General features: G+C 50.1%; 8 protein-coding genes across 8 annotated transcripts; 4 read left to right on the top strand and 4 right to left on the bottom strand.

Moving 5' to 3' along the window:
• Positions 1 to 7,531: 7,531 nt before the first annotated feature.
• Positions 7,532 to 7,771, bottom strand: BDR25DRAFT_304139 (uncharacterized protein). The gene has a single exon (XM_033690147.1). The coding sequence runs from the start codon at positions 7,725 to 7,727 to the stop codon at positions 7,572 to 7,574; it is 156 nt and encodes a 51-aa protein (XP_033547040.1). The 5' UTR covers positions 7,728 to 7,771; the 3' UTR covers positions 7,532 to 7,571.
• A 93-nt stretch (positions 7,772 to 7,864) lies between these two features.
• Positions 7,865 to 9,938, top strand: BDR25DRAFT_304138 (HAD-superfamily hydrolase). Its single transcript, XM_033690146.1, has 3 exons — positions 7,865 to 8,350; positions 8,400 to 8,638; positions 8,692 to 9,938. Exons 1-3 carry the CDS (start codon positions 8,231 to 8,233, stop codon positions 9,632 to 9,634), a joined length of 1,302 nt encoding a protein of 433 aa, XP_033547039.1. The 5' UTR covers positions 7,865 to 8,230; the 3' UTR covers positions 9,635 to 9,938.
• A 341-nt stretch (positions 9,939 to 10,279) lies between these two features.
• Positions 10,280 to 11,422, bottom strand: BDR25DRAFT_394101 (uncharacterized protein; the record flags this gene model as incomplete). Its single annotated transcript, XM_033698288.1, has 6 exons — positions 10,280 to 10,525; positions 10,587 to 10,644; positions 10,684 to 10,731; positions 10,761 to 10,892; positions 10,921 to 11,047; positions 11,074 to 11,422. The coding sequence occupies 6 exons, from the start codon at positions 11,420 to 11,422 to the stop codon at positions 10,280 to 10,282; spliced, it is 960 nt and encodes a 319-aa protein (XP_033547038.1).
• A 1,129-nt stretch (positions 11,423 to 12,551) lies between these two features.
• Positions 12,552 to 13,420, top strand: BDR25DRAFT_355898 (uncharacterized protein; the record flags this gene model as incomplete). Its single annotated transcript, XM_033695542.1, has 8 exons — positions 12,552 to 12,565; positions 12,595 to 12,693; positions 12,727 to 12,779; positions 12,830 to 12,868; positions 12,927 to 12,964; positions 13,021 to 13,161; positions 13,222 to 13,311; positions 13,388 to 13,420. The coding sequence occupies 8 exons, from the start codon at positions 12,552 to 12,554 to the stop codon at positions 13,418 to 13,420; spliced, it is 507 nt and encodes a 168-aa protein (XP_033547037.1).
• A 2,069-nt stretch (positions 13,421 to 15,489) lies between these two features.
• Positions 15,490 to 17,351, bottom strand: BDR25DRAFT_343395 (uncharacterized protein). The gene is made up of 2 exons (XM_033693822.1): positions 16,039 to 17,351; positions 15,490 to 15,983 (listed from the first exon to the last, which is right to left on the bottom strand). The coding sequence occupies exons 1-2, from the start codon at positions 17,332 to 17,334 to the stop codon at positions 15,948 to 15,950; spliced, it is 1,332 nt and encodes a 443-aa protein (XP_033547036.1). The 5' UTR covers positions 17,335 to 17,351; the 3' UTR covers positions 15,490 to 15,947.
• A 362-nt stretch (positions 17,352 to 17,713) lies between these two features.
• Positions 17,714 to 18,989, top strand: BDR25DRAFT_394099 (uncharacterized protein; the record flags this gene model as incomplete). The annotated part of the gene is made up of 11 exons (XM_033698287.1): positions 17,714 to 17,718; positions 17,800 to 17,862; positions 17,918 to 17,949; positions 17,986 to 18,106; positions 18,174 to 18,229; positions 18,287 to 18,367; positions 18,407 to 18,590; positions 18,637 to 18,659; positions 18,700 to 18,740; positions 18,778 to 18,824; positions 18,866 to 18,989. 11 exons carry the CDS (start codon positions 17,714 to 17,716, stop codon positions 18,987 to 18,989), a joined length of 777 nt encoding a protein of 258 aa, XP_033547035.1.
• Positions 18,990 to 19,012: 23 nt separating this feature from the next.
• On the bottom strand, positions 19,013 to 24,836 carry BDR25DRAFT_287981 (uncharacterized protein; the record flags this gene model as incomplete). The annotated part of the gene is made up of 3 exons (XM_033688359.1): positions 24,654 to 24,836; positions 23,650 to 24,601; positions 19,013 to 23,599 (listed from the first exon to the last, which is right to left on the bottom strand). The coding sequence occupies exons 1-3, from the start codon at positions 24,728 to 24,730 to the stop codon at positions 19,013 to 19,015; spliced, it is 5,616 nt and encodes a 1,871-aa protein (XP_033547034.1). The 5' UTR covers positions 24,731 to 24,836.
• Positions 24,837 to 25,104: 268 nt separating this feature from the next.
• Positions 25,105 to 27,458, top strand: BDR25DRAFT_226632 (anthranilate synthase-like protein component 2; the record flags this gene model as incomplete). Its single annotated transcript, XM_033685216.1, has 2 exons — positions 25,105 to 25,424; positions 25,475 to 27,458. 2 exons carry the CDS (start codon positions 25,105 to 25,107, stop codon positions 27,456 to 27,458), a joined length of 2,304 nt encoding a protein of 767 aa, XP_033547033.1.
• Positions 27,459 to 27,933: the final 475 nt, after the last annotated feature.

Raw genomic sequence — 27,933 nt, 5'->3', positions numbered from 1 at the left:
CAGAGCCCGATGGCGGGGAGTCAGCTGGTAGATTATTTCTTGCAGGGCTGCGAAAGGTGCAGAGCAGGGGTGAATGCAGAGAGGGAACGAGTGCGTGGTTGCACGAGCCCAGCCGTGGGGGTCGAAGAAGGCAGAAGGCAGCACGTCTGTATCCGGACAAGACGCAACGCAATTAAGGACGAGGGGATATAAAAGCGTGCAGAGTGCAGAGTGTAGGGCAGTTGTCGGTGAGGGAGAGAGTAAAGACCAGTAATGCGATGACCATTCCCCTTGAAGTACCGTCACGTACCTTTTTGCTCCCAACGGCCACCACCAAATCTTGGCCGGGCGAGCGACGCTAGCGGCGCTCTTGAGTCTTTCCAGAGCCAGGAGCCCCATCACCCCTGCCTGTTGCGCGCTGAGGGCAGCCGCATTCCGCCAGTGTCTTCCAATTACAACAACAGGAGACGCCGTCCAGCGAGACCCTCCCTCACCACTCAGCAGCGCATCACACAATAAATCAGTCCTGGCGCCAGGTCAGGCCACAACGAGAGTCCCGCCGTTGCACCGCTCCGGTCCTCACCCGCCTTTGTTCATTGGACTTTGGGCTCCTCTCGTGTCGGACGGCTATCAATCCCCATCGGCGCGGACAAGGCCACCTTCCATTGGCTCGTCCGTGCCTAGTCTGGAGACGTGTGCTGTCCAAATCCTGGGCCGAACTGCGGCCTGCGGGAGAGTGAAACGTCCTCCATGACGTCTGGACGGCGCTTCCTTCTCTCCCCCCCCCCGACCCACCCAAATTTCCATCTGAAAATCTCCGTCGCAATTAGGCCCGCGCCCACTTGCTAGCCACGCATCGAACATGCGAAGGTTCAATTTACTAACCCCCCTGGTCGCGCACAGCGTCTTCATTTTACCGCTGAATAAGCGCGCCTTGTCGCTCACCGGCTCTGCATGCACCGCCTGGACGGCGGATCGTGATCGGTGTGAGGGGCTCCAGCGCGCAGAAGCAGGACTGGCTGTCGAAGGCCAAGTATCCCCTGTCCGAAGGATCTACTCCTGGCCTGCCCCCAAATATGTGCTCAGTCAAGAAGTGACAAGTCGCAATTCTTGTGCGCCGTGCCTTCCGAAGCGGAGGAGATCTCCACATTCCTGAACGAACAAGGCTGAGGCTTGTGTTGTGTGCCCGTAATCCTTCTTGGGCAGATAATAATAGCCAGTCACTCCAAAGTGACTTGGCCATTCTAACCCTGCCCTGTCTGTCTCATGGCAACTATCGAAACAAGTACGAGTACGAGACGGAACCTCACCTCATGTCTATGCCCTACGTATACGGATGCGCTCAGGCTCCCCAAAACCGGCGCTTGCTTTGCTTTCCTGTTCTGTGACTATGGCTGTTGCTATCGTGGCCGCACTCCTGTTGTCCCTCCTCGTGCCGCTCCCTCGCCGATGACTGTGCCGTCGAATGGTCAGCCCGGGTAATACTGCCGGCACCTTGGATTACGTCGTCCGCACCGCGAAAGGGACAAGACGACAAGACGACAAGAGTCGTGAATGATGAGCTGAGTTATCAAACACAGCGCCAATGAGTCGCGTAGAGCGTTGAGGGCTCCCTTATTCTGCCAGCACACGTGGCGTCGGTGTCATCATGTTTTTTGAAACGGAGGAGCCGCCTGTGTGGTTTAAGTTCAGAACGATCGGCAGGGATCCCACGCTGATCTCACAGGTGTGCCGCCGACAGCCGACCCAGCGTTTTCGCTTGCAGAATAGTTTTGAGTGACGAGAAATTTGAAACTCCCCCAGCCTGTTCGCCCTTTGCGCACCTCAGTCAGAAAGAGGAAATCGCAGCGACATGCTGAGATGATGCAGGGTGCCGTCTTCATCTTGGTGACCCCAAAGTGAAGCTGATGTCCATCTTCATGCAAATGCAATGCAGGCCGTCGCGTGCTCCAGAGCTTCCAGAAGCCCGCACCAGCAGGATTTCTCATCCTGGCTGGAGATTGTGGGGGCAGGCCTCAGCGCGGCAGGCTCAGGGGTCGCCGCGGAAAGGTCACATGAGGACGAAGGCGGTGTGATAACTTTGTTCAGCGGTATCCATCACCCAATCGTTTGTGAGGCCTTTCGTTTTTTCCAGCACTCAAATGCGTCTTCTTTATGCGCTGTCCACAGTTCACCTTTCCTTGCTGCCATTTTCAGACCGTCTCGGCATCGCCTGTCCGGTCAGCTGTGTGCCAATGCAGCTCGGAGGATTTCCCTAGCACCGTGCTGCCCAACTCCCTGCCAGATTGTTGCGCGCCTGATAAACGCCTCCTTTCTCGGCTCGAGACGGATACCCAAAGCTGTGGTTGTACAACCTCCTCCAACCGAGTTGGGCCAATTGGTCCTCGCACGTATCTGAGGATGCTCCGACGTCTCGCGAACACCCGAATGACACGCAGACTCAATTTCAGACAAGACGAGGATTGGACGGACTGTGGGTCCGCCAAGCTCCATCCTTTCGTGCGTCTTGTCGTGGGCAGCCGCAAAGGTATCTCAAGATTCAGCAGTGAGCCGCCTACAAATCTGCGGCTCCTCAGAACACATTGTGGGAAGGCGTGGATGGAAGAACATTCTTTTGCATATGAGCTGAGCCCATCTTGCATACGGTGTTGTTGGTGCCACCATGCCAATTGGAAAATGCGATGCATTGTCAACACTCCATTTGCATTGAATACGATAGTCTAGATCTGTTGTCGACCAATGCATCTCTCGCACAGCCCTCATAGGCCCCATCCTAAGATTATAATTATATCGGTGAAGTAGACCCAACTCTCTGAAGATTTCGCGTGACACCATGAAAAAATGGTGCGTGATACAATGCAAGATGGTGGAGAAAACTGTGAGGAATGCATCCTGCTCATGTGAGTCTGTAGGGATTCACCAAATCTAAATCATCGCTGGTTGGGATGCAGTCGATTGAGGACTGCCGAAGACTGACCCCCTCGCTTCTTTTTCCTTGACTGGTTCCAACACATTCTCTCGTCGTTCCGGCTCGTCGGTCCAGGCCGTTGCGGGACTTTTTTGAGTCACCAGAAAGCAGAGAAAGGCCAATGTCGGTGTTGTGCAAGTTGTTCTGAAGAGATTCGTGAGTCACCGAATGTGGTTCTCCGAAATCGCTGTGTTGAGCCGCTGCCAGTACATCAGATATTCCCTCATGCCCAGTAAACGTTTCGCATTGGGCATATTCTTCGGAATAGAGCGCAGCCTCCGATGAGGTGATCGACTGAGAGACATTCATGCGTGTGGGACTACTTAGAGCCGAAAGTGAGGCGTCATATTCTGCATCCTGTATGTTGTCGCTTCCGTATACTGCTTCTCGAGAAACTAACTTTGACCGGGTAGAGAAAAGCTTCGAGCTGAATGGAGATGCAAGCGGTGAGGGGGCCACTCGTGAACGACCCTCACGACATGCTGTGACCGACGTCCGTCTCTCCCCAACGGACTCGCTGCACGCTTCTGACGCGAAGGTCCCGTCACTCTCGAAGACGAATTTTTTCCATAGCTCTTCGCCTTCACTCACTCCATGCGACCTACTCGCCCGTTTTTCTACGCGCACGGCCAGATCTTGCGGCCTTCTCCCAGGCGCATTATCTTGGTTAGCTTGTTCGAGTGAAGGCAAAGAGGCAGAAGCGCAAGAGGATGTGCTGAAGCGTGTCCGATTACCAAGAGTTGCCCCCTGTGATTCGGCATTGGGCTCAACATCAGCGTTGTCTTCCATCTCAAGCCTCTTTGGATAAAACGATGTGCTAGGCGTTCTGCAACTGTTCAATGTTGTCGAGTGGCTTGAGCTACGATCAGTGATAGCGACGAACGCCTTCCACGGAGCGTCATCGACGATCGGAGAAGGGTGAGCGAAACCCTCGCCCGTGCTTAAAGTCCCATGTCCGTTGCTTCCTACATTATCTCCACGTCCAGAACTGGTCAGCCCTGCATTTTTATGGGTAAACCCTTCGGTATTGCCGTGCAGAAGGTCATACACCGAAGGGTCTGAGATCTCAGAAGGTTCCTTGAAAACAAGTCTGAAGGGGCCAGTTGCACCTCCGACATGCTGCATGATAGGGAAGTCGAAGCCAATGTTCCCTTTTCGAAAACCTGCGTCAGCTAAGGCATGTATCTGGGCATGATGATGCGGGGTCCGATCGAATTGGGTGGCGCTCCTTTCCTTGCATGATTCCGGGTGGATACCGGCTGGACAGCTGTAGTTCCGCTGATGTGGTCTTTGAATCCCAGGCTGTTGAGTTTCACCCTCTTGGGGCGATGTTACTCGCGGATGAGGGGTGTGGGACCTTGATCTTCTGTCTGTGGTGTTTGGAAACTCTGCTGAATTCATTTCTTCATGGGTGTCAAAGAGCATGGGATCCAACGACTCAGCTTGACACAGTCCACCTTCATGCGATCTGCTGCCTTCCTGCGACCGGCTGATCCTCTGCGTCGACGTCTGGTTGGTTAATGCACCTGTTCCAATACGGATTCTGATATCTTCATTACCCTGGATGATTTCGCCCATGTGTAGACCAAGATTGACACCGACATGGCGAAAATGCTGCGGCGTGTCTTTTGCTCTTTTTTCTAGCCGCACGACTCGATTTCCTCCGACCTTTCTTCGTTTACGGATTCTGTGCTTGTCTCTTCTTGATGGGAAGTGCATATTGACCGGACGCGATGGTGCCAGACCGGCCCAGTCTTGCCTTTTCAGCAGCCCTTTCCTGTTAGCCTCAACCAACTGGTCCTCCGCATCTGCACCTGCAGCCTTCCGCTTTCCTTGAGAGCGTCCATTTGGATCTCCTGATTTAAATTGTCAGCAACATACAGAATTGACACCGATCGTGGAAGCGTGATAGCTTACCGGGACTATCATTGGTGCGGGTAGTTACAAAATTGGCAGCAGCTTTGTGACTGTGGGTCGCACGGCGCTCTCTAGAAGATTCCATCCGGATTTCGAGGCCATGGCTTGCTTGTTGCTCGTGCTGTCCCATGTCCGGACCAGGCGACTCTTCTGTGTGGTGGGCTTGCAATAATCGCCTCGAGTGGCCGACATGTCGAACGGAACCCCGACCAAAGGATGGCAGTTTGCCCCCCACGTCGAGGACTTCATCATTTTGCAAATAGTTTGGACGAAAGGGTGTGGAGAGTGCAGTAGTGCCATTCTGAAGCTGAGCGCGCATTTTGGCGAAATGTTGCTTTTGTCGATGTACAACTCCTCCAGCCGCACCCCTTGAGTGCCGCTGAAGCCTGCCTCCCGTCCAATTCATCGTGAGAGCATGACTCGCAATTCACAGGCGTACTTCACTAAGAGAGGGCGAATATCGCGGAAAGAGATGTGAGTGTCGAGCTGAGCGAGAACCATCCGCGCTTACCCAGTATATTGCACCTTCCCTTCTTCCCACTCACTATCCTTCTCTTGTCAGGAGCACTTGACTCGTCGCAATGAAGGCGAAATAAATCGCATGTGGCGACACTTTACCAAGGTAGGTGCCCAAACACAACTTAAGTCGTTAACTTTAAATTTGATGTACCCATCCTCTCGGTTCTGGCAATTCAACTAGAAGTCGATCGTGCGATCTCCATCTCGACGCGAAGTCAATATTGTTGGATCTTACCGTCCAACAGTGCCCTTAATACAATAGAGTAGAGTGAACATTCGCTCCCCCATCCCCTCTATATTCTCTAGTTAATTTCCTCTAATCGAGAATGTCCCGAGCCATGTCTCTACCTGTGTGCCAGCTACGTATCATTCACCTGAGCATCAGGTAAGTTTAAGCGTGGGATAGTGTAGGTTGCGGCGTTGATAGTGTCCGGTGCGATTGGTAGTGCGGGTGATTGACGTTGCTTTACATCCTTGGGTAGGGTGGATGATCTATAAGATAAGAGCTGATACGTAGCGGAGGCGCTTACGGGCCTATGACCTGTAGAAATGTGAGGTAATAGGTCATAGCCTGTGAGTTAAGTTTTCATCAATTCAACGCTTTCGGCGTTCTTCCATTTCCCGTAAAAAGGTTTTAGCATCCGCTCCTATACAGAAGAAATAGATTGTGACGCGGAGCTATTTCAGACCCTACGCCGCATAACCTCCCAACCACGATGATCCTCAAAAATATATGTAGCAACGAGCTCTAATCGACGTAGCTGTGAAGGGTTGTGAATGAAAGACTGTGAGTGCAGCGTTGCTACAGCTTCGAATGGCGCGCCTTCAATGCAAACTTTCCAGGGACCCCATGAAGCATTTACCAGCCGGGTTCCCGGCCTTAGTATAGAGCTATAGGCACGCAGGAGCATCGTCTGTTGAAACCCCCTTTAATGAGGAAGCCTAGGTACCGATTTCCTGTCACCTATGCTATTTTCGGACTCTTCTATTAAAATAAGGATGGAAACTGGAGCTGCGATTTCGGCGACATTTGGTCCTCCAGGTCTGAAGGTACGATTTGAAAGTTAGGTTTGTGTCCAGTCGCTAGAGAAGCGAGTTTATGCATATCTTGCCGCTGGTGAGAACTGTGTTTAATTCTCTAAAGTGCTCCGCAACTTCGTGGATTAGAGATCTGATATAATTGTTCGTTACAGAAATGCCGTCTGATAAAGAGAAGACCTACTTGCACTGCCCTCTCTCACTATCTATTAAATCCGCCCCTAGAGCACTCAGTACACAAACCGTAGTTGCCGTTGTCGTAGGATGACTCCTGGGAGGAACATCTGGATGTTCGCCGCTCATAATTCGATGCCACGCATAAGGGCCTCATCATGGGGAATAAGGCTAATTTAGGACACAAGGTCAAGGGAATGATCAATTTTCTGGCCATTGTTGCTCTCGTGAGTGGGTGGGATTATTTACAGCATTCAGCAACGCCGACAACGGGCATGGATTGATAATGTACTGTGATGTCAAGTGTTGAGAGACTAATATTTATGTGGGTACTCTCTGCCACCCGCTCCCACCACAATAACCCCTTGTAATTCCACCTCATGCACGATGTATCCCGCCAGCACGCATATTACGAATGCCTTAGTATTACGATTCAATATGAGGGGTACGATAAGGGGCAATGCAGGGTACCGTCGTCATTTAGAACCACCACAGCCTGGAGCAGATTTCGGGGGGTTAGATAACATGAATCTGTTGGGTTTCTAGCATCTAGCATCTGTTGAAAGAAGTGTGGGCATGTTTGCCGCGAATGCTTAGCCTCAGGTTTTTCACGCGTCGGTTTGCAGAAAGGGTTAATTCGGCTCTGTTCGACAGCTTGGCGACAGGAATGGATGCCGGGCCATTCTCGAAGCACTAGCAATTAAGAGTGTCTATCGGACACGCTTCCGAGCCTCTTCCGCCGGCTACTGCAACGGTGTCAAGTCTGTAGTGGCAATTTCAAACAGAAGGGTGGAGTTGACTGACAAGGAATCCCAAATCGAGGCATTTTGGCGAGCTCAACCTCCATGACGATTCCATGGCGGTTCCATGGCGTCATCCTTCGGCAGAGATTTCAACCCTCTCTTGACCAACCGCGGCCGTCATGCACATGGACTTGTAAGGGCCTCCCATCGGTTTGCTGTTCCATCCCCCGTCTTCAACTGACCAGAACGTTCGAATCGTTGTGTCTTGCGCCCTGGACGTTATTCTCCTGTAGCTGACTGTGGCGAGTACCCGGCAGCACCACTAGCAGCACCATGACCAGCATTTTTATCGAATGGCAGCCGCTCAAAAGGGCATAACCCCAACACATGGCAAAGAGCTATCCGCCACCCGTCATAGCGAGGTTGATGTGGGCACGTTCCTATTGACAGGCTTCGGCACAATGACGCAAGTGTATCCGCAATATAAAATTCGTTTGATAAGCTTCTACACTATGCACTTTCGAGGTTTCAGGGTCCAACAACGACGTCGTCGATAGCACCCTGCTATTAGGCGCACCGATGAAATTGTTTACCAACAGGGTCGGCGCCGCGTGTACTCGTCGTGTATATGACTCCACAGTTCTCCCTTCATCCGCTTGAGGTCACTGAACACTCAACCATCTCCACAATACCCACTGTCCTCTCCTCCATTTCAAGGGGGTGCCTAGAACAACTCCAGCCTCACTATAATTGCACCAGAGTTCAAAGGTGGACTGTTCCTAGCCCATCATCGCTATCCGCATTTACTTCTCCGCACACAGCTTGATACCCCAACATTTTATACACGACACCTTTCCCACTCCTCCATCAATCTCCCCGAACATTGCCCATCATGTCAGGGCCATCAATAATTGTGCCTTCCTCTGGAAGCCGCTTCGTGCGGCGCCTCAGCTCGAGTGAGGCAACTCGCGAGTCCTTGTCGATGGGGCCAACTGTCGTTGTTCCTCCAAAAGTGCTTTCCCCTCCAGCCCTTCCCATCGGTACTCTCTAATACAAATCAGCACCTCATGGCTCCCTCAGACGCCAACGAAGTAGCTTCTGCCATGGAAACTGCGAGGCATGAACTGGACTCGTCAGCTACCCCAGGAACTCCCATTACGCCCCCGGAGACGGCCATGACTGACAAGTACGCCTACGCTTTCGATATAGATGGTGTCCTCATCCGCGGAGGAAAACCTATTCCCGAGGCCATCGAAGCCATGAAAGTGCTGAACGGCGAGAATGAATATGGCATCAAAGTGTAATGCCCAGTCTTTACATCCCTTCTTCTGCACGCCACTAATTCTTCATCAGACCATACATCTTCGTCACAAACGGTGGCGGCAAGACTGAGCAGGAACGATGTCTTCAACTGAGTCAACAACTAGAGATTGAGGTCTCGCCCGGACAGTTCATCTGTGGCCACACTCCCATGCGAGAAATGGCCGAGAGATACCACACCGTTCTCGTCGTTGGTGGCGAAGGGGAGAAGTGCCGTCAAGTCGCCGAGGGATACGGTTTCAAGGATGTTGTTACGCCTGGTGATATCATCAAAGATAACCAAGATACGACCCCTTTCCGTAAACTCACCATTGAAGAGTACGACAATTCTAGACTTCGGAATTTCGGCGAAATCGAAATCAACGCAATTTTTGTGTTTGCAGATAGCCGAGACTGGGCTTCGGACCAGCAGATCATTCTCGATCTTCTAATGTCAAAAAATGGTCGCTTGGGCACCCGGTCCGAGACATTTGATGAAGGCCCCCCTGTCTTCTTCTCGCATAACGATGTCGTTTGGAGTACCTCGCATGACCTTACTCGCATCGGCATGGGCGCCCTTCGCGTGTCTCTCGAAGCTATGTTCAAGGCCGTCACCGGAAAGGACCTGAGAACTACTGCATTCGGCAAGCCTCAAATTGGCACATTCCAGTTTGCCACTCGTCTGCTACAGCAGTGGCGCAAGGATATCCACAGCATTGATTCTCCCCCAGACACTGTATACTTCGTTGGAGACACTCCTGAATCCGATATTCGAGGCACAAACGAGTTCGACAGTCATGCCAACAACAGCTGGTATTCCATCCTCGTCCGTACTGGCGTGTTCCAGGAGGGTACCAAGCCACGCTTCCAACCAAAGGCAACTGTCGACACTGTCCTCGAGGCTGTCAAGCATGGCATGGAGCGTGAATATAAGAAAGCCTTGAAGGCTAGTATTCAGAAAGCACCAGGTATTGACAATGCTATCATGGAAGAATAGATCTCTTCGCATGGAATGGACTAAAAATTCACATATCTTCAATTTGCAGCATAGCATCCGGCGTTCGTGGGTGGTTTGATTTCGATGTCATCATCATCAGCCTAAAACCAGTAGGCTTGCATAGAACGGCGATTTTCGCCTCGCATACACATAGACTCAGGCATGTACATAGGAACATATAGAGATAGGTGGCTGTGGTGATGACACCACGTGAGATATTGGTGACAATTTCAGTCGTCATGAACTTATACAGTCGGCAGAATCAACGACGTAAAACTTTCTCAGGTAGTTATTTCTGTTCAGGGGTGTAAATGGAACATCTTTCCTTTCACATTCAGAATAGGCCCCCAGTGTGTGAACGTCAGTGTCAACCTACCATTTAGCTTGCGTGCTCGTGATATTCTCCAGTCAACAGCGCAGCTGGCCGATGGTCATTATGGCCCTGAATTGAGCTTTATGTCATTATTCCCATGTGGAAACGGGCAAATTCCCAACTCTCTAAACATGCTTCCCCATCTCTTGATCAATGTTCCTGACTCCAGCCTTCTCTCTCCATATCCTCTATACAATATTATTGAAGAATTCCCCCTAAATGCCTAGCTATCCGGACCCTCTCCCATCATATCTGCCAAACCTCACTCGGTCCTAATCCCTCCAGGGCCCTTTCTGTCCCAATATAACACCGACCAAATCGCACCTCCTCCAGCCACCCTCAGCCATTGATCTCCTTCCTTCATCTCCACAGATTACAGGACCTAGTTTGAAACTCCTAAGGGAGATTTCGTGTCTCGCTTGATTATCCGACCGCGGGCTAGGGTAGAGAGTTTGGATTTCTGGGATCTCTCGCTTTGGGTTTGGACTTGGTTCCAAAGGTACTGCGTCCCAGAACCGCTGGCTCGGTTTCGGGCGGAGGCTAGAACGCGGATATTAGCGCCTACTCCTTTCATCAAACTTCCCTTAAAAAATAATGGTGAGGGGGTAGGCGCGCGGTTAATTTCGCGTCATGCAGACTGCCATCCCATCCCTTGTTTGAAGCTTCTGGGCCGCACTACTGCACTCCAGGCTCCAGGCTGTATCCTGTGTCGCGTCCAAGGTTCCTCGTCGCCGATCATCGCCTACCCCAGACCTAAAAATTCCACAATTCCTCCCTTCGGGCAGGACGGACAAAATCCATGATCCCTCACACGATTCTTGGGCCTGTGGTGCACTAGTCCCGCTTTCCCAAAACAACGGCTCGAGGACCCACGGCTCACCAACTCTCCCGTCCGTGTTGATTGATGGACCACCGTTGTTTTCGGTTGTCTCTCTGAAGATCCTTATCTATATTTGGCATAGGCGGAGTTGTGGGTACTGATTGCTGCTGGCTGGTGTGGGTTATCATGCTGTGCCTCAGGCGTGCGTCCGCAAGGCAGGCTGAATGGAGTGGATAAGGTATCCACCTTTAATGGCCTGAATCTTGTGAGAGGTATACGTACGTAAGATGGCGAGATATTTTGAGGTATTTTTAATTGTGGGCCTCGGATCGTGTTGAAACAGGAGAGAGGTTGTCTTTGAGGATGGTAAGGACGACCGGGAGGATTCGCAAGAGTCCATAGAAGTCTGAGAGCGTGCATAAAGGTAAACGACGGGAGATGGGAGACTGCAGATAGTCTTCGGAAGTGGGTAGGGTGGGGACACATCCGAATGCGGTTGATGGATAGGAGCTGGTTGTTGGGGTCTTCGAGGTGCCCACTGTGGATAGAATTTCGTGTTTTCATAGTGTGTATTCTTCCTACTTCCAGAGCTCATTTTTCTTGATTCGGCTTAGCTACAAACACACATAATAGATAACTATGTATGAAAGCTGAATCGGCACGTTAGCTTCTATTGGGTCTAGGGTTTGCGGTAGCCAACGAAATATATATATGTACGTTGATACTATAGAGCACACATGATAACCAAGGGATATTCAACAGAAAACCTAAATTCCAAGCAGATATCTACAAAGATACCATACTACTTGCTAACTCGACACTTACGCTCACCACTGTGCCAGGTCGTAGGATCACCATGCCCTCATCTCTCAACTCACCGCCGCGAACCTCTGCGAACCATCCAACCACTGCTACAAAACCTTTACACCGCATCGAAAGAAACCAGATGAACAAGCAAAAACATGGAAGAAGAAGGACCCCACCCAAGTATCAAACCCAGATCTCGAAGGTATATAAAGCGCTCGTATGCTGACTATTACCCTAATCAGGATTGGTGTCTAAACGTATTTCCGTTCACTGAATTGATGGGTTTCGATTTTTTTTTAGCATATATGGGCTTTGGAATGAAGTTTTAGGGGAGGGGTTGAGAGAAGGTGAGGGGCTTGTGATGAAAAGGAGTGGAATCCAATTGGGGAGTCATAGCATAACCTTTTAGCGTAGTATGTGAAAGATATCACAGTATGAGTTCCCGTATAGTTTTCTATTTCTACAGTGATTTTTAGGGTCGATTGCTGTGCAAATTCCGTTCACAAGTTACTGCGATACTTGCTCTACTCTACTAACTGCATTCGAGCCACAAGCAATGGATTTTCAGCCTGCAACCAGAGAGTGAACCCACACCCACAGTAACGCCAAAATACTTCGAAAGGTTTAATCCTTCAGGCTTGTTCGCCTCAATTGCATGCATACACATTCACATACCCCACGCTTACCTCCCTATCCCGAAGTGTCCTCCGAGGAACCATCGATAACCACGAACTAGCGTAGATACGCAGCATGAACAGAACGCGATAGTCCCCGCCTCGCCCAAACCATCCTATTATCTCCAATATCTTTTCGATCCATGCGGATTTTAGAAAGCATGAAAGAAGATAAGTAAAGCTTCAAAGTCATCAACCTCCAACCTCCATGATGAAACATTTCCTCATTTTTATTTCAATACAATGTACCACACACCGTACGTTAAGGCACACTCATCGTTTTTAGACTTTCTTCCGCTAGGGATGGCAGCTTGCACTCTTCATTGCTCATATTGACTGGGTTTCTTTTTGGAGCAATCTCCACAGGATCCTCTTTCATAAAACAGTTTCATCCTCGATTTTGAATGTATGGCAAAAGTTCGGTTGGTAAAGAGGTAAGTTATTGCGATACGAAAGGCCACTCGAGATATCGTGGCACTACTTAGGTATCGCCATCTAATCTGTCTATACATATTTCTGAGTTGCAAGATTGAAAAGCCCCACGCTTCGTTTTGTCTTTAGTCATTACGGAATTATATCAACAAATGTCACATGATGTAGACTCAACAATCCAATGAGATACTCCACTAGTTTGGGAATATAGGAGCAAAAATGTGGTCAGGCATCTTGTGAGCCTTGCAGCTGTTTCTGGGCATAGTTTGGGGAAAGATAGGTCATGTGGAAAGAAAATTTGAAAGGAAGAAGAAAGGAAGTTAGCGAGCGTGAGCGACGTGTTGAATTGGCGACGATGTCTCTAAATCGACTTGCTCTGTACCATGAAACACAACAGTGCGGTAATTTAGGACCAAAATTGGTATCTTATTTACAACTCTCTAATTCCAACCAGAAGTTTAATAGATGAACTCTACTCTAGTCATGTTCTCCGTTCCGTGGGAACATGCTATATGCCTCCTTTAGTAGGAAAACTATCATAGCTATTTCTCATGCAATATATCGCATCAATGTTGAGAACAGCATGGCATAACAGGTGTGCAGCATATTTCTTAACACAAATCCATCCACCCACCCAGATACCGTAGGAGTTCTCAGGTACCATGCACTATACCCAGTAACAACCCAGTGCCTCCATTCTTTACCTCACACCCCCTAATCTACCTTCCTATCCGCTCCGCCCTCGCTGGGTTGGTGTCTTCTGTGGACTCACCACAAAATCCGCGATTTTCGTAGAAGAACACACCCCAATCGTCCTGGCCCCCAAATCGTGCGATAGCCTCTGCAAGAAACGCATTTTCTGCTCATCCTTTGTAGTCTGCCTGTAGATAATGTTGACAAATGGTGGTAATAAGCACTTACCAAAACTATTCCGAAATCTGTTTGCCATATTAAATAGAAACCCTATAGCGTTCATAATGGCGGCCCTGAACCTGTCGTCTTGGAGGTCGGAAGATGGGGGCATGCATTGTAGGAGATCGCGGTAGTCTTGGCTCGTCCGCCCTTCTGCTGTATGAGTGTTGAGCGGATGAAGTGGATACGGGCGATCTCTAGTCTCGTGAGGATGCGGATGTTTTTATTGCGCACCTAGTCCGAGTATGGGTGAGATCACAGATGAGCTCAACGGTGACTGGGGTGTTATATCCTCCTATTTCCCTTCAAGCGGTTTCGATGGCGTTGGTGAGGCATGTAGATGTATAGAATTGGTTATCTTCCACCTTGAAGCCTTGGGTTTCTAGAAGGCTGTGACACTTTCACAAGGGGAGACCGAGGTTGACGAGAATGTGATGGTGCATTCGGGGCAACTTCAGAGCTGTTTGATCTTGATGGGGGTGTTGTGGAGATTGTATATGGGTATGAATCTGATATCGAGCTGCTCTTGAAGCTTCCATCTGCCATGCTTGTTGGGCGTGAGATACCCTCTGCGATAGTTGAGCCCCTGGCCCCTAGACTGCATCTAAACTGGTGGAACAACCCTAGCTCGATATCGAAACTCCTCTCGCGGCTAAACTCGGAAAGGTGAAGTCATATAAGGTCATATTTCGCATTCCCTCAATGTGTTGGAGGCGCTTTCTTCTCCTCCCTCGTCCGCAGTTCAGCCCCTGGTTCTCTAACTATAGTTGCCTGCTCCAAGAAGGGGTCGATATAACCCACCTTTGTAGCTCTGTAGTATCTAGTTAATGAAAGAAGTAGGTTGTGTTTATGCGGGAGTGCGGCGTATGATTCGTGGTGCTGTGCGGTGCGGAGGGTAGATGGGGTAAGAAGCGTAAACAGGATCCCACGTTAAGCGGTAACGCAGTATTGTTTTGCTAGATGGCCTGATAATGTGAAAGATATTTCGGCCGGGGGTTGAGTCATTATAGAAATGAGACTATCCTCTCCGTAATTCCAAAATTATACGGACGCTAGTATATACTAAAACATCCCCTTTATGATATATTCCATCTCAGTCGTGATACTGCTGTTCCACTCATATTCCTTATATATTTTTATAGGATTTTCTCACGTTGTTCTCATTTCTAGTTTAGTTCCATCCCATAATCTCTAATGGGAGGTTAGAGAAAGGCTTTTTGTCAGAGCCCCTTTGAGGGGAAGTTTAGATATATATGGACCTTCTCTCCAAGTCCACCGGGGAGTTGAGCTTGAAGCTTGAGCGTTGCCACCTATTCTTTGGGGTATACGTTAAATGGTTGCTAAGTCTTTCCATAAGGGATTATACGCAGCCATCAGTGAACAACTGACGGGGAACATGGTGAGAACGTCAAGCGTATCTATAGACGGCCTACGAAGCTGCCCTTAGAGGAGCTTGATCTCAATTTATTACGAAGTCGTAGGTATGTTGGGTCTGGTAACTACTATCTAAGAAGCAATCTAGGAACTCTCGTTATCAGTGTACTTCGGAAAGAACGGTGTGTGACACACATTCGCAGTACGCCAGATTTGAAGATCCTTAAAAACCCTTTTCCTTAGCCCAAGATACAAGCATAGTACTATTGCAAGAGGCTCGTAGAGCTTACTTAGCACGTCATCGAGGTTGTTGATTCCAGTCCTTCATCGCAGACACAAGTTAGCGACTAGGGACTCGTATAGTTTCACGATTGATCGCCTAGATTCACGTCCTCGCCTCGTCTCCTATCACAAGTCCTATGGATATTGGAAGGCGCAGGGAGGGTCTTGGCATTGAGCTATGCAAGTGTAACATGACTGTTGGGAAAGCTAAAGGTTACTCGCTCGCTGATAGATTAAGCACACATGCAGGACTGTCCGTGGATTGGGAAGGTGCCACAAGAAACGATAAACGCAGGACGTGAGTCCGGAGATCTACGGGTAGCGCCGAAATCCCACGAGAATAAAATATGCTGAGACAGACCGAAAATAAATGAGAAGTCAGAGAGAAATGCAGCGAAGAAGGAGGGATTGTTCGAACATGTGCCTTTCTGATCCGATCGTTTGGGTGATCTGATACCCCGTGCAACTTGGTGAGCAATCTCTGCCCTGCATCATATCGTGGTGGAGTCGCCTTTCATCAAAATTGCCAAGCATTCTGGCCTCGATATGACACGGTGTGGACGAGTGTCGAGGTCACATTCCTCGCGGTAGCCACTCTAGCTGAGTATCGTGTCCCATCCACCATGATCATTCGCTTGCTTATCTTAAGGGAGCTGCTTCGGGCGGCTCACTATTCTGCTTCTTCCGTAAGTATCTATACATATCATACTAGCAAGAAAGAAGGACAAACCTGAGCAGCAGCACCAAACTTAACAAACCCAGGCCGAAGAAACAAGTCCGGTCGATGCATCATCAGAAACTTGTCCGAATCCGTGAATTTGAGTGATTCAGAGCCGACATTCTCTGGAAACTTCTGGGCTGTCAATCCATCTCGACCTGCGTCTACATACGTTTGCGTATCAGTCATTACACCCTGTACGAACTCTGGCGGATGCTGGAGGTTGAAGAAGTGGCCAACTTCGTGGACACAGGTGCGAAACCAGGCATCATGAACGGTAACAAATTTTTTACCGGTAGCGGTACCCCAGTTACGTCCTGTGTCGTTGGTTCCGTCCCAGATTGTGCCAACGATCCATTCGTTGGCTACGGCAGTTCCCTCTCTGGGTATAGAATTGTATTCGTAACCTGGATCGAACATGGCGCCTCTTTCGACTCCTTCTAAGCGCTTCACCAGGAGGAGATAGTATTTCCACTCCTTATCAAAGTCCGTCTCCTTGCGGTACTGAAGCATAGCAGCATGTTGTTGCTCGGACTTCCACATGCCTGCCGGCAAATTTGTGTTTGTAGGCTCCGGAATGTCAGTCTTCCCTAGGACTATTTTGATATCCCAACCAACTTCGCTGAAAATATTCTTCCAAGTGCGTTGGCCTGAGATGTCTTTATTCGGTACTTCCATCCCACTCACGGACCCAATTTCCAAAGTGATCTTGCGGACATACTCATTGACCCACCCCATGGTGAAACGGCCGGCCACAGAACCACTCCCAATAATCTTCATATCGCCTTCAAAATAGTTACGTGAATCTGGATATCCGGTAGGTGCAGTTGTTGGAGAGAGATCTGTAATATAGCCTCCATCCAAGGGGGCGCTGCTGTCATCCCATACCGTGTAGTTATTGATTTCATGGAATCCTTTGAAGCGAAAAGCCTCTAATCCCATTGTAAAGGCTCGGTTATTCCCAGAGGTAAGCTTTGTAGCGCGGATGAAGGCGTAGTAATTCGATCGAGGGAGAATTGGAATCCCATCTGCTGGGTTGGGTTGTGCTGTGCTGTTGTACCAATCGCCAGAAATATGAAGCGAAGAGCTATCGGAAGTCACGCGTAGAGAGCCTTTATAAGTCTGGGAGGAGCCGCTGGGCTTGTAGGTCATCAACCACGCACCAGCCTTGAGTTTCGGGGCTTGTCGAGAATGAAGGTCTGAAGGAAGTGCAAGCGAGGGGATAACATGGGACGCGGCCAGAGACCAAAAGGTCATAAAAGTTAGAAAAGCGAGCATGCCTGGTGATTTCAAGAGAGCGTTCACCATTTGGAAATGAGTGACGAGAGCGATGTTGAGATACCCAGGTGTTGCGAATGCGGTCAGCTTTATACCTGCCTAGTTCGTCCAGAGCGTGGGACTTGGCGATAAGAGCCATATCCTCGTGCCTCATTGTCGGATAAGCGCGGAGGAGTAAATCATGAGAATAAACGTAAGATGAAGTCTCAAAGGTACGAGAGCAAACAGTGCACTGGTATTGAAGGAATGTGATGAAGTTGGTGAGGTTGGTGTGAAAAGCTTGGGTAATAATCAGTAGTGTCTTCTCGCCATATCTCACTTGGAAATCTGCATCGCTATAGGCTGCACGTTTCGAGAACAACAATCGTGGCTCGCTCTCTGGTCATCTTGCGGTCTTGGGTGATCCCACATGACGTGAAAAAAGCTAGGGAGATACTGCTTTAGAGATATAAGGGGAAAGTAACGAACATTTCATGCGGCACAAGCGCGTTGGAGCGTAGTCAACTCTGAGAAGTCGAAAATCAGGGACGAAACGCCATCAACTCAATTTAGTCACCAGTAGGTTGCAAGAGAAACAGGGGTAAGTTATAGAACACATGATATTGCCTTGAAGCATGGAAACTGTCCCACGTGTGAGGATCTTGGGTCAACTGTAGGGCCGTGTGGCTGGAATGCTGTCAGCACAAATCCTTCACTTCAAGCAAAAGGAACAACACCTACGACCCATCTCCTCAAAAGAAAGAGCTGTTTACTACGCGCAAATTATTGTGGAGGCAAAGGCTCTTTATTCCTCGTTGCAAGAGTCAAGACCACTCCTTAAATAGTTATGAAGCAATCATTTTGGGCGTAGACTCCTTGCCCATTTGAAGATACGCCTTTGACGCGCTTAAAAGACCAAAAGGTCGTGCATACACATCAGATCCTCGTAATTAAAGATATTCTGGAAGGAAAAGTTTGTGCCAGAGATCATTCATTAAATGAGACATCGCACAACTGAATCTCCTGCGGGAAAACTTGGATCAGGAAACTAGGGGAAGAATGGTGATGGTGGCTTATCTAAGCCGTGAGAATCTGAATGAAATGTGGACGTTTCAGAACTGAGTAGATTGTGAAAGATGGGTGGTGGTTCTGGTTCGGGGTGGCTCCTCACTCCGCTCAGCACGCTCTATATTTCCCAGACTGCTCATTTCCACCCTGAGACCGTATGAGGGCATATTATGTATCATAGCTGGAATTAGTCTAGCTTACCGCCTCGCTTGCACCACTCTAGCTGCATACGTATTTGCGTCGACAGCTTAATTATCAAGGTGAACGCGCTAGACAGGAATCAAGGAAGCGCCGAAGATACTCTCAACGTCTATGCACAGGCACAACACGAGGCCGACACATACTGAGGTACCTACTACAACTTCTCACCTAACGCGGAACATAACTGGGTAAGTTTTATCTATTGGACTTCTCACTAAAATCGAGGAGAACGTTAAAAGGATGAAAGTTACCCCTGCCATGTTTCCCTTTTGGTGATGGAGTAGTAATGCAGACCAAATGCATCTACCCGAAGGCTATTTCAATATCTCCAAGATGGATCCAAAACCCCTCCAAACCCTTTCTTGCCATTAAACTCCACGCTCGCTGCTTTTGATACAAAAAATTCCTACAAAACAAGTTCAAGTCCAAAATCCTAATCCCTTCTCAACACTCCCTCCCTCTACGATCCATTCCCCCTCCCCAGCCCCAAGCAGTCACCCGCTGCATCCAATTCCCTCAAAATCCGCTCCTCCAGCATATTCTCCGCCTCCCCCCCCGCCAACTTCCTATCAAATAACGCCGCCTCAGTCTCGTCCACAACCACGATTTTCTCTCTTAACGCACCCTTTCTCGCCATCCAGCTCTCAATATCTTCCTTCACATTCTCTCTATCCCAGTCTAGGACTGGGATGTCGCCAGCCTGAATACCTAAGCGAGGTCCTTGGTCTCTGTTGCTTTCAAGAATGCCAGCTATGAGAGCAAGAGAGTGTGTCTCGGAAGCAACAGAAAGGGTGATTTTAGTGGCAGTTCGGGTGCTGAGTGTATTGGAAGCTCGGACGAGCTGCTCCGGGAACTGGTTTAGAAAGGCAGAAATCTCGCCGGAGATGGGCGGGCCAACACTATCTAGGAGGTTGAGACAGAGAGGTAGTATGCCTTTCGTCCAGATAGAGTACATTCGATTGGGCGAGTCAAAGGGTCCCATTCCGCCTTGGCGACGAAAGTAGCTCATGAGATTTGCGGTGTTGAGTTGGGACAAGATGCCTTCCACTGCCATGTTCTCTGCTAATACTTGCATACTAGAGAGGGATAGGATAAAGAGAAGACTGAGCTCGCCATAGATTGGATCTTCGACCCCGTTGTTTCGAATTGTAAGTCTATCTGACCAGGAGAAGAGGCTTGTGGCATAGCGGATTGTATTGCTGTTGGAGAATAACAACGCTGCCTGAGCTTGCCAATTCTTCATTTCTGGTATGCAGAGAATGGTTTGGAGGATGGCAGTTAGAAGAGCGAAGTCGGTGGGTGAGATGCTGTCGGGTTCGGAATGGAGTTGATTAGCCAGGCTGCGAAATCCTTTTGCGACTACATCAGACAGTATTTCCAGTAGCTGATTCGCGATGGGGGCCTCCTGCAGCGTCATGCCCTTCTCAGGCATCGACGCCCGGAAGCTGGAACGGAATAGTTGGTCTTGGGCGGATGCGGATGGGTCGAGAAGATAGAATTGGAGGGCGAGGTAGAGAGTTCGGAGCATAGTACGATAGTAGTTGACTTGCTCGCTGGAGAAAACGGTTTCGATATCGGTCGTTGACGCACGAACGGTATTCCATATGCTGGGAAGCAATCGCTTGGCTTCCTGAGCTGTGACCCTTGCTATCACCATCCGCTGTAGAAGTACGAAGGACAAGTCTGCACGAATGAGCATGAGCTCGCCGAATAATGCTTCTGGAAGCGTCGATTGAGCATTTGCCTTCATACAGTCCTCAACCACTCTAATGATAAGTTTTTCGAGACGGTCGTCCTTTGTCATAACGCTGCTCAACTCTAGCGCCAGAATTTTCCAGCTGTGAAGAAGCTGGACTTGTGATTCGACGAGGCCAAGATTCAGGTTCGCTCTCACAACCTCGGCGGAAAACCCTTGACCTGGCCGCCGTCCAGTCCAATTAACATCGAATCCGAGAAGTTTGTCAGCCAGCTCAATATTGTAGAAGAAGCTTGGTCCAAATGGCTCCGGGTATAGTGTCGTCCGCTTAAAGTTAGATAGTGAGATCCCTTGAATCTTCCCTTCGATGTTTTTCTTGAGGTTGGTCTGAAGAGAAGCGTTGTACGAGGGTAGTGCAAGCGCATTCTCTTGGAGATAGGTCAAATCGGGGACGATATCTTTCAAAGGAGTTACATCTCCGAGTTGGCGTGAACTATGAATATACATAGCTAGAATTCCACTCGCCAGGGCAGCGAATTTGTTTTGATATGAGCGATCTACAACGCCTTGATCTGTCTTGACGTCCTTTGGCTGGGTTGCCATCCACTTGAAGAACGCAAGAAGGTGCTTAATGAAGTCTTTGTGCTGACGTAGGTCACCCATAGCCCACGACCAACTATTTTGGGCTGCGGAGACAAATTCGAGCATCGCAGTGAACAGCGGCCAAGGCCTAGTGGGTCGATCTAGATCTAGCCTAGATAAGGCTTCGAGTGCACGGTTGAGAAGGGCTTTGTTTCTGAAGTGCCCTGGACTAGTGGTAGCATTGCTCCGAATAGACTCGCGTGGTGTATTGCCGGTTAGCAAGTACAGAGCAAGCCACTGCTGCTTACATGTAACGACGGCGGTAAGTAAGTTCCAAACATTCGTCTGGATGTCCACGATTCCCAATGGCTCATCTAACCCAGAAAGGATGCTGAGGAAGTTTTTTGCAGTCTTCGGGCCCAGATGGCCGAGAAGAGAGGGCGGCTCCATCTTATCTTTCTTCTTCTCACCACCTTCTCCTTTGATTGTTTCGTCGGCAACCCGCATGGCACCACGAACAAGGCTGTTGAGCAGTAGAACGACTGGAGATTTGTATGCATCGCTTGTAGCATACAGCCTAGCCAACAGTGGTGTGGCTTTGAAAAGTTGTTGTTCTAGGTGCGTCCAGGGTTTGTTCAATAGCATAGCGACTCGTACGAGGAGATCAGAGAATGAAAGCGTCGTTTGGGTTTGCTGCTTCCAGAGTGCTGCTGTGTGAGTCAAAATCGAGCCATTTTCTAAATTCGTGCCGGATAGTAGCGAGGCTAGAATTGGATTTGTTGGCATGTCGTTCTCCGAATTTGAGAGGAAAAGCTGCGCAATGTATTCTGCAATTGGAGCAATGAGTCCAGTGAGCTTGGAAGAAAGTTTCGGTGCGTCGTCTACACCGTAAGCATATTCTAGAACGGTTTTGAAGGCGCCGCAGATGCCGATATTTATCTCGAGGCGGTCTTCAACTCGAAAATACTTCCAACTGAGTGAGCCTTCATATACACCTGCAAGCATTCTTCCAAATATAAGCAACATGTTGCTCATGATCTTGTCGGATGTACCACTGTCGGGTGTAGGTCCAGCATTCAAACGCGTGAGGGCTTTGCTACCAGAGGTTTTGCGGGTGACCGATCGTGTGACAGCATCCCGGACGAGTGCATGGAATAGGTGAATACATCCAATGAGGAAGTCATAGCGACCAATAACCATCTCAGTGCCAATGAGGACACTTGCGAGGCTGCCTCCATTTCCGTCTGTATCCAGCAAGCGGCTCCTAGCTAACCATGGCCACACACGGTTGGGAGTTATTATGACCAATGCGTTAAGAAAGTGGATGCAATTCACAAGAAGCTCTAGTGACTCCTCATTCCCCCGCTGTTCGCACTGACGGAGGAGCACCTCTTCGAAAATAGAAAGGACAATGCTAACGGTGTCTTGGGTGCGGTCAACACCAATGTCCAAAGCGCTCAATAGCTCGGCCGAGCAGACTACGTCGCCATCGCTTCCTGCAGAGGATCGAAGGGAGGAATGAAGTAGGTCAGCAAAGAACCCGACTATCTCTGTTGCGTTTTCGAGAGAGATTGGTGCTCGTGTGGCAAATTCGACTTGGTTGTTCCCGACCATGTACGTAGAGAGTAACCGGACGAGGTATTCGAGTGCTGAGTGGGGATAATGCCAGACAGCAACGAATGGTGACGCCCTGTCATCAACAATGTTGCCTTCTGTGCCTGGAGGGATGACCATGGCTTCCAATGGATTGTTGGCAGCAGCGGACATCAACAGCCTTCGTTGTGGGCCACGGAAATTTGAGGTCGGTTTTGGAGAGAATTGGGGAAGTTCTTCCCTTAATGCCACGAAATTTGCATTTTCCTCTTCGCGAATTGAACTGTACCCGCTGAAGTTGTCAGGTAAGCGTTGCATGAGGGTATTAGCATTAATGAGCAAGCTTGCGGCTGTTGGCACCCCGTCGTGTATTGACTTCTCTCCTCTGGTTAGAGCACTGCAGAATTTGAGAAGTGGTATTGTCTCATATGGGTAACGGAGTCGAGCTTCGTCCAAAAGAATTGGACGTAGAACAGCTTTGTCCGCTAGAAAATAGGCAATGAGGGGATCAGCAGGATGAGGAGTATTGTGATCAACCCATCTCCGAAATGTCTTCTCTCCTGAGAGGATAGCGTGGGCAGATAGAATGAGCTCAGGACTATAAGCCACGATCTCGCTGGCCAGCCCTGCACGAACGAGCTGCAAAAGGAGGAAGCGAAATCTGTCTCTTGAGATACGGTCGACGTCAGTTCCGAACACTGACATTCCGAGACTGATCATTTGGGTGGCCAGCTCGAGAACATGGTGCTCTGAGCAGATTTCCGCGAGGTCTTGAAAGGGTATCCTTTTGTTGAACAGCTCGTTACTCTCAAGCCTCGCTAGAGAGAGCACAGCTTCTTCCAGAGGGCTAACAGTATTCGCTGAACCCCCTGACCCATCTTCTATGTCGCGTTGCTGCTCAATGGCGCTGGCTTGCGCAGTGAGCCTCCATGCGATGATAGCCCAAGAGAAAGCTGGTGGGGTTGCGGGACTGGGTCCGAGTCGTTTGGCATGGCCAAAAACCATTGTGATGGTCTCAACAATAGCGCCATTCAAGACGTAGGACGACCGATCCCAAGAGGCATAGTCTCCCTTGTCCAGATCATCGAGGACAACTTGCACCTTTAGAATAGCTAGGGATAGGAGAGATGTGAGCAAATGGAGTACGGATACAAGAGGCTGCAAGCTGGGGTATTGCTATGATTTGTGTTAGCATATGGTCAAAGCTTGTGAGACGTTCAACTTACGGCCGCGTAATTCACGAAGAAGTCACGATCCGACATGGAGGTGAACCATTCTTCGACAATAGCGGCAGGCACGAATTTCTTGTGGAAAAGATCGGCATGAGCAAGCGCTATATGAAGAATCTGAATGGCCTCGGAGATTTGAGCAGTTACCCATTTTTCTGCTGCAGCTTGGAGGATAGAATCTGGAACATTCCAAGTAAAGCCGCTCAAATCCACCAAGCCGTCTGAGATTGCGTTCACTGTGCGGATACACTGGCTCAAGAAGCTAGCTCCCGGAGAACTCTGGCTTGGCCGCTGTTGCCGTGAAGCAACAGCCTGGCCCAGCTGCTCCAGCCAGTCATCGCACACGCGATATTCACGGCCATATGCCTGGCGCAAGTCCTTCGCTGCGCCCCAGCAGATGAGCAGCTGGCTGACGCGGAGAACGGATGCGCGTTCCGAGTGATACACATCTATCAGTCGCAGCTTTCGGTGCTCGGGAGAGTTGAATTGAGTATCGGCCTGCAGGGCGAAGCCCGACGGGGCGGTGAGGATAGATGAATTGGTGACGAAGGTGGACGCGCCCAGGTTGGATATACCAGCAGCTTCTTGGACACTTAATGCCTCCTCTTCGGTCAGCCCGCTTAGAAGCTGGGCGGCCGGGCGGCTCTGCCATTCGAGCATGGTCAGCCGCAAGGCAGCATACTCGGAGATGTGGGCCTGTTGCGAGAGCCACGCGCTGTCGGCCTTGATCTCCTCAATGTTGTAGTGCGCATTCGCAGCAGAGGTCACGTTGATGGGGGCCGTGGCAGTCTCGAGCCTGGCCTTTTCCTGCGGGGAGGGGGCACCAAACGGCCGCCATGGCCTGCTGAGGATCTCTAGGCTCGAATCGGGGGTCAGGAAGGAGCGCAGTGCCGCGCTTCTGGAGGCAGTTTTCGGGTCGCAGAGGGCTGTATACGCGACATCCCAAGATCTATCACAATCAGCAGGCCATTTCTTACAGCACGACAAATGCTTGAACATACATGAGCTGCTCCTCTCCTCTGAAGCATTTAGCGAGGTCGAGTGGCTCGCCGGGGGCCTGCACCTGGATGGGAGCCATGTCTGCGCCGGAGTGCGCTGGAGAGCTGACCTGGTCTTAGGCCATAGAGACTGGAGCGGTGGGATTGGGGGGAGGGGGACAGAGTAGAGCGCTCAGGATGTTTGGAGTGAATGTGAAAGCTTGGTCGTGAGCTCTGGAGCGCGCCAAACGCCCGTGCACGTTCTCCACCGCGCACCGGCACAATTTTATGAGAGCGGCGGTAAACCTCCGGTGCTCACCTCCGGTGCTCACCACCCCCAATATATGTGGGGTGAGTCACCCACAATTCATAATTCACGATTCTCGACTCGCGATCCAGAAGACACCTGTATTACTCCACTGCCCCTTTGCAAGTTGCGCTCTTCTCCTCGCTTTTTAGACACCCAGCAACCGCAATGCCCTCTGCAGGACTCATTGACCACTCCCCCCACTTCCCCTCCCCCTCTCCACCCATTCCCACCGCATCGAACCTGATCCTGATTGACAACTACGACTCGTTTACCTGGAATGTCTACCAATATCTAGTCCTCGAGGGCGCCACCGTCACCGTCTTCCGCAACGACAAAATCACGCTCGATGAACTCATTGCAAAGAAGCCAACGCAGCTGGTTGTAAGTCCCGGCCCTGGACACCCAGAGAAGGATGCTGGCATCAGCAACGACGCAATCAAGCATTTCAGTGGAAAGATCCCCGTCCTCGGAGTCTGCATGGGAGAGTAAGTCTGCCCACCTGCTGCCCCCCCCGTATGGACACTCATTTGTGTAGGCAATGTGTCTACTACTCGTTCGGCGGCCGCGTCGATGTCACTGGCGAAATTCTCCATGGGAAAACTTCGCCTCTGAGGCATGACGGAAAGGGAGTGTATGCTGGAATCCCCCAGGATCTTCCGGTGACAAGATATCATTCCTTGGCCGGCACCCATCCGACCCTTCCAGACTGTCTCGAGGTCACGTCATGGATTGCTACAGGCCCTGATGGTGGTAAGGGTGTCATAATGGGAGTGCGCCACAAGGAGTATCTCGTCGAAGGCGTGCAGTTCCATCCCGAGAGCATCCTCACCGCCGAGGGTCGGGTAATGATCAAGAATTTCCTGCGCATGCAAGGTGGAACTTGGGCGGAAAATGACAGATTGTCCAAAGCGGCTCATGTCGATGCGACCGGAGCAGCCACTAATGGAGCCATCAAAAAGGATAAGCACACCTCGATTTTAGAGAAAATATACGACCACCGCAGAGCTGCGGTTGCGGAACAGAAGCAAATTCCGTCGCAAAGACCCAGCGATCTGCAGGCAGCCTATGACCTCAATCTAGCGCCTCCACAACTCAACTTCACAGAGCGGCTGAGGCAATCTCCTTACCGACTGTCTCTTATGGCGGAGATCAAACGCGCCTCCCCTTCCAAAGGCATCATATCGCTGTCCACGTGCGCTCCTGCCCAGGCCAGGAAGTATGCCGTAGCCGGCGCGAGTGTCATCTCTGTCCTAACTGAACCCGAATGGTTCAAGGGAAGTATCGATGATCTCAGAGCGGTGCGACAGTCTCTGGAGGGAATGCCGAACCGGCCCGCCGTACTGCGTAAGGAATTCATTTTCGACGAATACCAAATCCTGGAGGCGAGGCTAGCGGGCGCTGACACGGTGCTCCTGATTGTGAAAATGCTGGATGAGGCACTCCTGAAAAGGCTGTATCTTTATTCCCAGTCTCTTGGAATGGAGCCGCTCGTTGAAGTCAACACCGTTGAGGAGATGCAAATCGCTCTAAAATTGGGCTCTAGGGTTATCGGAGTGAATAACCGAAACTTGACCAACTTTGAGGTTGATTTAGAGACTACCAGTCGATTGATGGACGCTGTTCCCAAAGAGGCAATTGTCTGCGCCTTGAGTGGTATCTCAGGGCCAAAGGATGTTGAGCCTTACACAAAGAGTGGTGTGGGTGCTGTATTAGTAGGGGAGGCTTTGATGCGTGCTTCTGATACCACCCAATTCATTTCGAACCTCCTTGGCAGCGCAGAATCATCCACATCAACAGCGAGCAAATCCACTCCGCTGGTCAAAATCTGTGGGACAAGAAGCGCTGAGGCCGCGAAAGTCGCCATCGAATCAGGTGCTGATCTCATTGGCATGATTTTGGTACCCGGTCGGAAGCGAGCAGTCTCGGCTGAGACAGCGCTTGCGATATCCGAAGTCGTTCACTCTACCCCGAAAGCACATAATGTCAAAGCTACCTCTCCCGCCGCCTTGAAAGCCGCGTCAGATTTCTTCGAATATACCTTCTCGCAAGTCTCTGTTTCTCCTCGGGCGCTCCTAGTGGGAGTTTTCCAGAATCAATCCCTCGATTACGTACTGGAACAGCAACAACTACTTAATCTAGACATTGTTCAATTCCACGGTTCTGAGCCTGTCGAGTGGGCAAAGCTTATTCCAGTTCCACTCATCAAGAGTTTCAATCCTAAGGACGTAGGTATTGGGTTACGCGGGTGTCATTCTATCCCGCTTCTGGATGCTGGCGCTGGTGGCTCGGGCCAATTGCTTGACTTGACGGATGTTAAAGAAGTATTGGCAAAAGATGATGGCGTGAAGGTCATGTTAGCAGGAGGTCTGGATCCAACGAATATCCAGAGTGTTCTAGGGAGACTTGGAGAGTTTAGGAATCGAGTAAAAGCCGTTGATGTTAGCAGTGGTGTTGAAGAAAATGGCCAGCAAAGCTTGGATAAAATCCGGGCTTTCATCACGGCTGCGAAAGAGGAATAAAAGTACGTAGCATATCGGGGTTCACCTTGGCACTTCATTTCGAAAGAGTACATTCTCAACCTTCGTTTGTCTTTGCTGCATGCTCGACAAGCCAATAGTTACTAGAGCGACTTCCACTCCATTACTTCTGTCACATCTCTCACCTCTCACCTTTCCTCAGTAGTGTCTCTCAAATCGCTCCCAAGCATTACTTCCTGAACTTAATTTGTTTCGCTCACTTCAACACCCTCCAACACGATCAAAGTAAATCTAGCCCAGAATCTCTTCTATTACTGCCTCCTTTCTCCCCTCCGCTCTTTTACACTCTACCAGCAACTCCCCCCGCCTCCTCACCCTACCTGCTTGCTGTACCTTCCGCCTGAGTGAAGTAAATCTCACTCGTTGCCGTCCCCAACGCCACCGCCTCTTTGTCAGGCAACAAATCCCTTGTCACCTAAACTTTAAACAGCGTCTTCCTATCCTTCTCTCTCACCAC

The sequence above is a fragment of the Lindgomyces ingoldianus genome, assembly GCF_010093535.1.
Source record: "Lindgomyces ingoldianus strain ATCC 200398 unplaced genomic scaffold BDR25scaffold_18, whole genome shotgun sequence".
Classification (NCBI taxonomy): Eukaryota; Fungi; Ascomycota; class Dothideomycetes; order Pleosporales; family Lindgomycetaceae; genus Lindgomyces; species Lindgomyces ingoldianus.
Note: the sequence above shows the minus strand (reverse complement) of the source record. Positions and strands in the feature narration are given on the sequence as shown.

Excerpts from the sequence above, each read along its gene's own strand:
- BDR25DRAFT_304139 (XM_033690147.1), bottom strand. The coding sequence starts at position 7,727 with ATGTGTTGGGGTTATGCCCTTTTGAGCGGCTGCCATTCGATAAAAATG.
- BDR25DRAFT_304138 (XM_033690146.1), top strand. The coding sequence starts at position 8,231 with ATGTCAGGGCCATCAATAATTGTGCCTTCCTCTGGAAGCCGCTTCGTG. Across the intron at positions 8,351-8,399 it reads CTGTCGTTGTTCCTCCAAAA|CACCTCATGGCTCCCTCAGA; the intron begins GTGCTTTCCCCT and ends AATACAAATCAG. Across the intron at positions 8,639-8,691 it reads AATGAATATGGCATCAAAGT|ACCATACATCTTCGTCACAA; the intron begins GTAATGCCCAGT and ends ATTCTTCATCAG.
- BDR25DRAFT_343395 (XM_033693822.1), bottom strand. The coding sequence starts at position 17,334 with ATGGTGAACGCTCTCTTGAAATCACCAGGCATGCTCGCTTTTCTAACT. Across the intron at positions 15,984-16,038 it reads AGTTTGGTGCTGCTGCTCAG|AATAGTGAGCCGCCCGAAGC; the intron begins GTTTGTCCTTCT and ends CGGAAGAAGCAG.